We start from the raw sequence: 12,760 nt of genomic DNA on the forward strand, positions 1-12,760 counted from the left end.
ACTCAAAGACCTTTTTTTCCTGGCAAACTGATCTCAAAGGAAAAGCAAGGTATTTACCACACATACATACATGTTACAGAATCTTAGACTTGGCTTCGGAAGGCTTAGGACTAGGTCAACATACAGAGCTATTCTCTGTATCAAATTTTACAACTGATCTTGATTTTTGCACTGGATAGCAACTTCATTTCAATTCTGCAACCACTTAAAATGACTAACATATACTAACAGTGTTATTTGCATATCTTTTTTCAACAGTGCTTAAAGCTTAATAGATATACTAGGATCCTCTGAGAAACTGCAGTCAATAAAATTTTTCTGGAACATAGTAGTATTTCAAAAAGTGTATTCAATGAATATTTTAATGTGTTCTCTCTATACAATGTTACCAAAGAAATATTCTTCTCTGGCTTCAAATAAGCTAATAACCTTTGAAGTATCAAAAATAAACCAACTCTTACAAGAAGACAAAAGAATAAATGGAAGCTTTTATTAGTGAAGCAAGTCAATTTATTATATTTCCAACATGGCCTTCTTCCTCTATAATGAAACAAACTACAATATTTTACAACATAACTTAGTTTTTTTAATATTCCATAAGGGAAAGATTTCTTTGGGAATTTAGGAAAGCAAATATTTTGGGAAGAATAACTACAAGAAGTTATTTTTTCAACTTTAATACAGTAACAGTTTGCCCACCAGGTACATTACCCAGCATTTTTCCTTTTAACGAATCCATCAAGTATTAGCCAACAAAGAACCTACTTTAGAAAGTGAGGCAGAAAAGGTTTATATTTAAATAGGAAACGAGCAATCTAAATACCAATCACATGTCACTTTAACAAGGCAATTTACTTACATAATTAGGTATAAATTATTAATTATGTTGATTAAGGTCCTAGCAAAAACTCAATTGGTCTATCTCAAGTTCAAACAGCACTCATCTGGCTATGAAGGTAGACATCATAATGGAATTGGGCCTGTTTGAATAAGGGGAAAAAAATCCATTAATGCACATTTTCTGTCATTAAAAACAAGGATTATTAAGTCAGGGACATCTTGGTTCTGAACCTCTCCATTTTTGTTGGAAGAAGACTGACCATCTCTTTGCTAAGTTCTAGTTCAACTTCTATTTCCTGGGCAGCTTCAGGGTGCTTCTCACAGTAATCAACAATAAACTTGTAATGTTCCAGTGATGTTGCCAAATTTTCTAGCTCTTTCTTGGGATCTGCAGTGATGATTTTCCCATAGAGACGGGCAACCCGAAACTTAGCTAACATGGCAGGGCGAAGAACATCTTCCCCTATATGCTCAGGAAATACTTTATTTGGGTCTCTCAGGGAGTCTAAGAAGAGCTGGTAGTACTTCAATGCTGACTTATTAAGACTATTTATTTTTTTCACGATGTGTGAATCAGGATCCCTCAGCTTGTCAGCTATGGCAATCTTCAAATCCATCATATCATAATAAGCATGTGCAACTTCAAACTGAATCTGTCTGTTGACCAACAAATAATACTGTGGATTCAGGTCCACAATTAGGGGCTCTAGCATAGCTATTCTGCGTTTATGCATCTTGCACCGTCTCTCCATGTCAGTTTCAAAGAATGCAAGCACCTTAAACAGAGCACTGTGGTCCTGGACAACTTCAATATGGTCAGTGACATAACCATCAATCTGAAAGAACTCTTTTGCCTCAAAAACATAGTGCTGACCCACTAAGAAAAGCTCTCTGGCTTCTTCGAAATCTGAAGGTCTCAAATAGCTCACTTTCTCTTCCACTGCAGAGATGGCATCACACAGTTCGCCGGTTCCAAACTGCACAGCTTTTTTCCTAACACTTTCTTCCTCATCTAGTTCTTTCTTCCTTAAAGCTCTAAGTTCAGATTGTTTATCAAGATCAAGCTCCCCTATGTTGTCCTGAAAGAAAAAAATAAATTATGGTTGAGGACAGACACTGGTCTCCTGCTGTCAATACTACAGCAAACTTAAGAGTAAAGATAAGAAAACCCTCTTCCCAGCCTGGTTTAGGGAGGTGATATAATCACATGTTTTAAAACTTCTTTCTAATTATATTCCACTTATATTAAAAATGAAAGAAACTAGGAAAAAGTAAAACTGCTTATTACTTTCCTCTTTGGGGAACTAACTCATTTATAGTTGCTCTTTAAGGTAAGATAAATGCATATGAAAACTGTAAGAGCTGTGAAACATATACATCTAATACATTATTAGTAGTATTTTAACATTAGAGTAAGATTGAAATCTACATCCTAAAAATATTGTATAGCAGTGCAATTAAAATTAACATGATGTTTATGCTAAGTTATTTACTGAAATATATTACAGAGAAATGCTCTAGGTCTCTTAAAGATACTAAAATAAAGACAGAGTTAAATCTACTCATAGTTAAAGCTATCTCCCCCACCTCCTGGGGCCAAAAAAAAAAAAATGGTTAAAATTAAAAAAGGCTAAGCTCATTCTCTTCTTCCTAGACAAGAAAATTAAACATCAGATCCCTCAGTGGACAGCCCCAAGGCCTTCTCTTCTTTTCATTTGAAGTTGTCTCTCTAGATCTGCATTGTTCAAAACAGTAGCCATTTGCTGCGTGTGGATGGCTACTGAGCATCTGAAATGTCCAAACTGAGATGTGATCAGTGTAAAATAATACATACTCAATTTCCAAGACTTAGTACAAAATTTAAAATAGCTCAACTCTTTAGTATTGATGACAAATAGAAATTATTATTTCTTTTTATGTTCTAGGCTAAGAAATATAAATTTCACTTGCTTTTTTCCTTTTCTAATGTAACCAGTAGAAAACGTAGAATACCAGCCACACATGTAATTTTATTTCTATTGGACAGCACTGCTCTACACAGGTGACTCCATCCATACCCACGGTTGCAACTGCCATCCATGGGAGGAGGACTCACAAGTCTACAGGTACGACCTGGACCTCTTCTCAAGCTCCAGACCCATAACTACAGCTCCCCACACGACATCTTCTCTCAGAAGACTCAGACACCTGATCCTCAACATGTCCACAATGGAACTCTTACTCTTCAGCAAACACGTTCCTATTCTAGTAGTAGTTTAGTGAAGGACACTCCATCGATCTGGACAGCCAGCAGTCGAGGAATCACCCTTGAGATGTTCCTCTCCTCTCCCCTTTACCCCACACTTCCAATCCATCACCAAGTCCTTTATGTTTTGCCCCCTAAATACCTCCTGAATGCATTCTTTTCCACCATCTCTTTTGCCACCACCCTAGACCAAGCTCCCTTCACATCTCACCTCCACTGTTCCAATGGTCTTCTAATTTCCCCTCTTGCTTTCCCTCAATTCATTCTCCACTCTGCTACATAAGTGATGAGTCCAAAAACTCTCCAAGGCTTCCATTCATTGAAGGCCCTGCTTGTTCTATCCCATTCTTTTTTTAAATTAATTAATTAAATTTATTTTTGGCTGCATTGGGTCTTCGTTGTGGTGCGTGGGCTTCTCATTGCAGTGACTTCTCTTGTTGCCGAGCACGGGCTCTAGAGCACAGGCTCAGTACTTGTGGCGCACAGGATTAGTTGCTCTGCGGCATGTGGGATCTTCCCGGACCAGGGCTCGCACCCGTGTTCCCTGCATTGGCAGGCGGATTCTTAACCACTGTGCCAGCAGGGAGGTCCCTGTTCTATCCCTTTCTAACCCTATCGTATATCACATGTGCTCTCACTCAGCTCCAGCCTCACAGGCCTTTGTTCCATCCCTTCTAACACCATGCTCCCTATGCCATAGAATTGTTTTTAGATGGTGGGGGTAAGAGTTTATTTTATTAATTAATTAATTAATTTTTGCTGTGTTGGGTCTTCGTTTCTGTGCTAGGGCTTCCTCTAGTTGCGTTGAGCGGGGGCCACTCTTCATCGCGGTGCGCGGGCCTCTCACTATCGTGGCCTCTCTTGTTGTGGAGCGCAGGCTCAGTAGTTGTGGCTCATGGGCCTAGCTGCTCCGTGGCACGTGGGATCCTCCCAGACCAGGGCTCGAACCCGTGTCCCCCTGCATTAGCAGGCAGATTCTCAACCACTGCACCACCAGGGAAGCCCCTGCCATAGAATTTTTAAACGTGCAGCTTCACCTCTTTGGAATGCTATGCCTTCTCATTCCCAGAACTTTCTTACGAAGTAAAAAAAAACACCAAGTCTATTTTTGTTCATCATAGTACAATGACTACCATAGAGCTGGCAGAAATACTTATATTTGTATGTTATTAAACTAGAATTAAGACTTTTCAGGTAAACAGATCATCAAAGGATAAAGTTAAAGTAACAAAGCCAGATTAAGAAAAGCTGAGTAATTTAGTAGCATGGCAACTATTTGAGTTTAAAGTAACCAGCTGATAAACTCTAGTGCCCAGTCTGGAAAACATCAACTTAAAGGAAAGGTAAGAGTTAAATGACACAGGGTATTTTGCTTGACATAATTACTTCAAATGCAGGCCACAAGTCTCTAAATCTTGTTTACTTCATGTGCTTCCTGGCTGCTTGTTTGTTTACATGCTTTCTAGGCTGCTTTCTGAGCAGAATAAAGCTGACAGATTTTCCCGGCAACTTCTCTAGACATAAAGCTCCCTAGTTTTACTCCCCACTTCCTTTCTTTTCCAAACATGCCTCATCTTTAGCCTCTACCTCTGAAGTGCTCTCATCTTTGAAAGACCCATGCTTCCAGGAGTTTGTGGCTTGTTTGGTTTTATTTTGTTTAGTAGTTTCACAAGGTTCTATATTGACTAAAACTGATTATACTCTAATGCATGTAAAGAGGAAAGCATAACTCCTTCAGGAAAGTCTCCAATGTATCTACACTTAATATGGTGCATCCAAATAATTTATTTTCCTCTGTAGTGGTTAGGAACTAGAATCCATTAGGTATGGATCAATAATAACAATACCAATGATGATAGTTAACTTATTGAGGACTTGGTTATGTCTCAGGCACTTTTCTGAGCCCTTTATATATATTTAACTCTCACAGCAACACTATTAAGTACTATTATTACCCCCATCTTGTGAGGAAATTGAGGCAAAGAGAAGTTAACTGCCATGAATACACAGCTACAAACTAGCAGGGCTGTTTGCAGATACATTTATACTTATATTTTTATCAGATATATATTCTATAAAGTATGTAAAGATTAGTAAGACTTCCTGCCATCAAGTTGCTTATAGTCTAAAAAGGTAAAGGAATAAGATAATATGCATAGGGATAAGAGGGATAATACAAAGTCAAGTGACTTAGGTAGGGTTCTATGGAATTTAAAGGAGGGAGAAGATATCTGTAGGGGATGAAGAATTATACATTCAGTAATTTCTGAGAGGGTCTTCCCTGGTGGTGCAGTGGTTAAGAATCCGCCTGCCAACGCAGGGGACACGGGTTCCATCCCTGGTCCAGGAAGATCCCACATGGCGTGGAGCAGCTAAGCCCATGCGCCACAACTACTGAAGCCCGCACACCTAGAGCCCGTGCTCCACAACAAGAGAAGGCAACACAATGAGAAGCCTGCGCTCCCCACAACTAGAGAAAGCCTGTGTGCAGCAACGAAGACCCAACACAGCCAAAAATAAATTAAAAAAAATAATTTTTGAGAACCTGTTGTATCTGGAGATTAGTATACGATATGAATACGATGAAGACTCCCTCTCATGGAGCTTATGCTCTATCCAAAGGGAAGTCTTGAAGGAAGAGGTGTTATGTGAGATGGCCTTGATTGATGAGTAAGATTTGAAAAGGTTGAGATGGAGAGAACAAGAAGCAAATATATATGAGCATTCTGCATGCCTTGAATACACATGCAGTGAGCCCAATGAGCACACTCCCCATTTTAAGCTTTTACTTAACATCCTGCTATTTAAGAAAGGAAAGACCACTTTTGACTGTATTACCTGCATGGAAAGCTGGGCATTCTGCATGAGAGTCAAACAGTATTTGATCCAGCATCTTGCTATTTCCCCTTTTCTTTGGTGATAAAGCTCTGGCACATCTCCTTCAGCTTCAGTAGCTAAAATGATACATGATCTGTGTAAGTTAAGGGTCACGACTGTAATTTTCATTGTGTACTGCATTCTTTTTTGTATCACTTACCCCCTCCATTATAAAAGTAACAAGTCCTCACTGAAGCAGTGGGGGAAAAAAAATTCCTACCACCCAGAGGTACTCACTATTATTTGCATATTTCTTTCTAGTTTTTTCTTATGTATTACCTATAGGTAAAAACTAAGGTCACCATGTATATTAAATTTTGAATACAGGCATACCTCAGATATATTGCAGGATTGATTCCAGACCACTGTGATAAAGCGAGTCACACGAATTTTCTGTTTTCCATAGCATATAAAAGTTATGTTTGTACTATACTGTAGTCTATTAAGTGTGCAATAGCATCATGTCTTAAAAATGTACACATCTTAATTAAAAAATATTGCTAAAAAATGCTAACCATCATCTGAGGCTTCAGAGAGTCATACACTTTTTTGCTGGTGGACAGTCCCGCCTCAGTGCTGGTGGCTGCTGACCGATCAGGGTGGTGGTTGCTGAAGGGTGGGGGGGCCGTGGCAATCTCTTAAAACAAGACAGCAGTGACGTGTGCTGTGCTGATGGACTCCTCCTTTCATGAACAATTTCTCTGTAGCGTGCAATGCTGTTTGACAGCATTTCACCCAATGCAGAACTTCTTTCAAAATTGGAGTCCATCCTCTCAAACCCTGCCACTATTTTATCAAGTAAGTTTATGTACTATTCTAACTCCTTTGTTGTCATTTCAAGAATCTTCACAGCGTCTTCACCAGGAGTAGATTCCATCTCAAGAAACCATTCTCTTTGCTCATCCATAAGAAGCAACTCCTCATCTGTCAAAATTTTATGAGATTGCAGCATTTCAGTCACATCTTCAGGCTTGACTTTTAGTTCTCACTATTTCTACCACATCTGCAGTTACTTCCTCCACTGAAGTCTTAAACCCCTCAAAATCATCCCTGTGGGCTGGAGTCAGCTTCTTCCAAACTCCTGTTAATGTTGATATTTTGACCTCTTCCCATGAATCATGAATGTCCTTAATGGCATCTAGAATAGTGAACCCTTTCCAGAAGATTTTCAATTTACTTTGCCCAGATCCATCAGAGGAATCACATCTATGGCAGTGATAGCCTTATGATTTTTTCTTCAAACAGTAAGACTTGAAAGTCGAAATTACTCCTTGATCCATGGGCTGCAGAATGGATGTTGTATTAGCAAACATGAAAACAACATTAATTGCATTGTATATCTCCATCAGAGCTCTTGGATGACCCAGGTACATTGTCAGTGAGCAGTAATCTTTTGAAAGGAATTTTTTTTTGAACAGTAGGTCTCAACAGTGGGCTTAAAATATTCAGTAAACCATGTTGTAAACAGATGTGTTGTCATCCAGGTTTTGTTGTTCCATTTACAAAGCACAGGTAGCATAACTAGCATAAAGCATAATTAGCACAATTCTTATGGGCCCTAGGATTTTCAGAGTGGTAAATGAGCATTAGCTTCAAGTTAAAAGTCACCAGCTGCACTAGCCCCTAACAAAAGAGTCAGCCTGTCCTTTGAAGCCAGGCACTGACTTCTCTCTAGCTATGAAAGTCCTAGATGGCATCTCCTTCCAGTAGAAGGCTGTTTCATCCACACTGAAAATCAGTTTAGTGTAGCCACCTTCGTTAATGATCTTAGCTAGATCTTCTGGATAATTTGCTGCTTCATCTTGCACTTTTACGTTATGGAGACAGCTTCTTTCCTTAAATCTCATGAACCAACCTCTGCTAGCTTCAAACTTCTCTTCTGCAGCTTTCTCACCTCTCAGCCTCCATAGAAATGAAGAAAGGTAGGGCCTTTCTCTGGATTAGGTTTTGGTTTAAAGGAATGTTGTGACTTGTTTAATCTTCTATCCAGACCACTAAAACTTTCTCCATATCAGCAATAAGGCTGTTGTGCTTTCTTATCATTCATGTGTTGACTGGAGTAGCACTTTCAATTTCCTTCAAGAACTTTTCCTTTGCATTGATAACCTGGCTAACTTGTGCAAGAGGGAGTATCTTTTGGCCTATTTTGATGTGCCTTCTTCACTAAGCTTAATCATTCCTAGCTTTTGATTTAAAGTGAGAGATTTGCAACTCTTCCTTTCACTTAGATATCACTGTAGGGTTATTAACTGACCTAATTTCTTTTTATTTATTTATTTATTTATTTATTTATTTATTTATTTATTTGTGGCTGTGTTGGGTCTTCGTTTCTGTGCGAGGGCTTTCTCTAGTTGTGGCAAGCGGTGGCCACTCTTCATTGCGGTGCACGGGCCTCTCACTATCGCGGCCTCTTGTTGCAGAGCACAGGCTCCAGACGTGCAGGCTCAGTAATTGTGGCTCACGGGTCCAGTCGCTCCGTGGCATGTGGGATCTTCCCAGACCAGGGCTCGAACCCGTGTCCCCTGCATTGGCAGGCGGACTCCCAACCACTGTGCCACCAGGGAAGCCCCCTTTTTTTAAGTTTTTATTTTACATTGGAGTATAGTTGATTAACAGTGTTAGGTTAGTTTCAGGTGTACAGCAATATGATTCAGTTATACATGTACACGTTTCTATTCTTTTTCAAACTCTTTTCCCATTTAGGTTATTACAGAGTAGACCTAATTTCAATAGTGTTGTGTTCTCAGGAAACAGGGAGGCCGGAGGAGAGGGAGGAAGACATGGGGGAACAGCCAGTCAGTGGAGTAGTCAGAACACACATTTACCAATTAAGTTCACTATCTTATATGGACACAGTGGCACCCCAAAACAATTTCTTAGACCTTAGAACAGGTGTACGTGTGGGTGATTAATGCCATTATTAATCGAATTAGATTAATAAAAGGATTGTTCATACAGGTTTTTAGAATACTTTAAGAATTCTATAATTCATGTCTACTTGGATTCTTTTTTTTTCTTTTCCATTATGGCTTATTACAGGATGTTGAATACAGTTACAATAGGACCTTGCTGTTTATCCATTCTATATATAATAGATTGCATCTGCTAGTCCCAAACTCCCAATCCAACCCTCCCCAACACCATCCGCGCAGCAACCCCGAATCTATACACGGATTCTTAAGAGGTAGGTTGTTGAAAGCAGTTTCCTCTAATTGTTTAAGCATTTGCTTTTACCACCTCGCCTATGCTATGGTCTCTGTAAATGAAGAAATAGTGTTGAACAAGGTGAAGGTTAGCATAGCTCCTAATTAATCTGTCAAATTCCAATTTAGTAGAATCCAAATTGAAATGGATTTTTCATAAATTAAAAGCAGTCCTGAGTGGAAAGCATCCCCCAAAACAATGTTTGGAATGATGGGGGTGATTTAATGAAGGGTCAAATATTTCATTTTGTAATGAGTCCCACGTCCAGTTTTACCAAAATACTGTTACATCTGTGGAAGCAATTTATTTTTGCAAAGAACAATTTTTTAATTTTTCATGGTTTAAATTATTTTGGTTTTCACTAGTATTTAAAAAAAAATCCTTCGTAACATGAAGTAACATTTTCAGTCATCACGTTAGATTTAATGCAGTATTTGCCATTAATCTGTGTACTTTTTGCTCTGCCTTTATAATCTTCCTTTTTCCCTCAACATGGGTGTGACACAAATGCCAAGTACAGCAGGCACCGCCCAGCTCTACAGGGAAAGAATCAAGTTGCTCACCTCCCAAGCAACATGGAAGCACAACACTGATATAAGTCACCAGTCAGTTGGATTGTCTCTTTCAGGTGAACATTCAGTTCATAGAAAAAGTGGTTTTTAATCCCAACAGTAAAACTTTGTACCTGGATTCTCTTATAAGGAAACAATGTATAGCTGATTCTCATTGTTCCTGGTAGTTATGTTCTATAAAGTTGCTGTGAACAGTAAATTAGGGAATGCTAAAACATCACTCCTAGGGCAAATACAGGGTTACGTTCTGATGAGCTTCTGGTCACAATATTTTCATCAACTGATCAATATATAACCTTATTTTAATGTGTTTCTGTTTAAAGACACCTTATTTAATATATAATTGACTCATTAACATTGACATTAACATTGAACTCATGGCCAATAGCACTGTAGCTTGTGACTCAATGAAGCTTATCTAGCACTGTATTTTCTCCAGAGGGCACATCCCAGCCTTCATGTGCTTAGGAACTTCAGCACTACACTTGGGGGCCATTTTAAACAATGAAATCACCAACAAAATGCAAAAACAAAATGTGAAAAATGTGGCACTGAGTAATTTAGACCACAAAAAGGATACTTGTTTTTATAGTATGAGAGCTGAAACAAGAAGGTGGATCATTACCTTGTTGAACCTCAGCTGGTAATGTGCACCTCAGGTGCCTCAAATCCTTTGCTGTCTGCAAATGACCACATGAGTGCCTCGAGTACTGATTTTGGGGGTTACGAGTAAATTGTGCCAAGTAGGCAAATTCAAAAATATGGAATTTACAGGGCTTCCCTGGTGGCACAGTGGTTGAGAGTCCGCCTGCCTATGCAGGGGACACGGGTTCGTGCCCTGGTCTGGGAGGATCCCACATACCATGGAGTGGCTAGGCCCCTGAGCCACGGCCGCTGAGCCTGCACGTCCGGAGCCTGTGCTCCGCAGCGGGAGAGGCCACAACAGTGAGAGGCCCACGTACCGCAAAAAAAAAAAAAAAAACCAAAAAAACTGGAATCTACAAATAATGAGGTTTGACTGTATTTTGGAACCTGCACTTACATATGAAGTCCTTGATCTTTCCTTTTCAGAAATAGCTTATGGATCTGGGTAATTGACTTCCTTAAGGTTTGGAAGCAAAAGTTACTGGATTGTATACCCTACTAAAATGTGCTCAGAGGTCCTGGTGGGCATATTACTGATTTTTATTTTTTTGAATGTTTATTTTATATTGGCGTATAGTTAATTAACAAGGTTGTGTTAGTTTCAGGTGCACAGCAGAGTGATTCAGTTATACATAAGATATACTTGTATCCTTTTTCAAATTCTTTTCCCATTTAGGATATTACAGATTTTTAAATCCATCCTATGACAAAGGCTTTACTAACAACTTTCCATACAGTTAAAAAATTTAAAAAAATACAAAACACAGCAGACAGTATCTCACACACTAGAAACCAACATGACAGGAGTCACTTCTCAACACTGTAAAAAAAACAAAACAAAACCAAAAAACCCAAAACTGAGAACTTAGTTTTGGTGGAGGACAGAACTTCGGTCCCCTACCAAATGAACTGAAATATCCCAGCAGAGAATCAAACCAAAGTGGTAAGATGGGGATAGGGGGTGGGTGTCAGATTTTTAAATAACTGCTTTCGTGACAAACGAGCTGGAAAAGATAGGTTTGGGCTAGGCTGCGTCCCTTACTATAACTATCAGGTTATTACAGACTATTGAGCAGAGTTCCCTGTGCTATAGAGTAGGTCCTTTTTAATGTTTTTAAAAACATTTATTTGGCTGCATTGGGTCTTAGTTGTGGCACATGGGATCTTCGTTGTGGCCTGCAGGAGCTCTTGTTGCGGTGCACAGGGCTGCTTTCTAGTTGTGGCGGGCAGGCTGTAGAGCAAACAGGCTTAGTTGCCCCATGGCATGTTGGATCTTAGTTCCCCAACAAGGGATCGAACCTGCACCCTCTGCATTAGAAGGCAGCTTCTTAACCACTGGACCACCAGGGAAGTCCCTGTAGGTAATCTCTTTTAAATATAGCAGTGTGTACATGTCAATCCCAAACTCCCAATCTATCCCTCCCCAGCACCCTTCTCCCCGGTAACCATAACTTTGATCTCTGTGAGTCTGTCTGTTTTGTAAAAAAGTTCATTTGTATCATTTTTAGATTCTGCATGTAAGTGATATGATATTTGTCTTTCTCCATCTGACTGACTTCACTTAGCATGATAATCTCCAGGTCAATCCATGTTGCTGCAAATGGCATTATTTCATTCTTTTTAATGACTGGGTAATATTCCATTGTATATATGTACCACATCTTCTTTATCCATTCATCTGTTGATGAACATTTAGGGTGCTTCCATGTCTTCGCTACTGTAAACAGCATTGCAATGAACACTGGGGTGCATGTATCCTTTCGAACCATGATTTTCTCCAGAGATATGCCTAGGAGTGGGATTGCTGGGTCACATGGTAGCTCTATTTTTAGTTTCTTAAACTTCCATACTGTGCTCCACAGTGGCTGCACCAATTTACATTCCTCCCTACAGTGTAGGAGGTTTCCCTTTTCTCCACACACTCTCCAGAATTTTTTATTTGTAGACTTTTTGATGATGGCCATTCTGACTGGTGTGAGGTGATACCTCACTGTAGTTTTGATCTGCATTTCTCTAATACTTAGTAATGCTGAGCATCTTTTCATGTGCCTGTTGGCCATCTGTATGTCTTCTTTGGAGAAATGTCTGTTTAGGTCTTCTGCCAATTTTGATTGGGTTGTTTTTTTCTGTTGAGCCACATGAGCTGTTTGTAAATTTTGGAGATTAATCCCTTGTCTGTGGTGTCATTTGCAAACGTTTTCTCTCATTCCATGGGTTTTCTTTTTGTTTATGGTTTCATTTGCTGTGCAAATCTTTTGAGTTTAATTAGGTCCCATTTGTTTATTCTTGTTTTTTTTATTTCCATTACCCTAGGGTTTGGATTGAAAAAGATCTTGCAGTGATTTATGTCAGAGTGTTCTGCCTGTATTTTCCTCTA

The 12,760-nt window shown here is 39.3% G+C and overlaps 1 protein-coding gene across 1 annotated transcript in view; it reads right to left on the minus strand.

The window, feature by feature from the left end:
* Positions 1-491: 491 nt before the first annotated feature.
* Positions 492-12,760, minus strand: part of KIFBP (kinesin family binding protein) — a 38,218-nt gene continuing 25,949 nt past the window's right edge. Inside the window, exons 6-7 of the mRNA XM_007454576.1 lie at positions 5,924-6,039; positions 492-1,919 (exon numbers count right to left, since the gene is read on the minus strand). Of these exons, the coding sequence (XP_007454638.1) occupies positions 1,044-1,919; positions 5,924-6,039 (992 nt within the window). The 3' untranslated portion in view covers positions 492-1,043. The remainder of the gene's footprint in view (positions 1,920-5,923; positions 6,040-12,760) is intronic.

Source organism: Lipotes vexillifer, unplaced genomic scaffold, assembly GCF_000442215.2.
Source record: "Lipotes vexillifer unplaced genomic scaffold, Lipotes_vexillifer_v1.1 scaffold708, whole genome shotgun sequence".
NCBI lineage: Eukaryota > Metazoa > Chordata > Mammalia > Artiodactyla > Lipotidae > Lipotes > Lipotes vexillifer.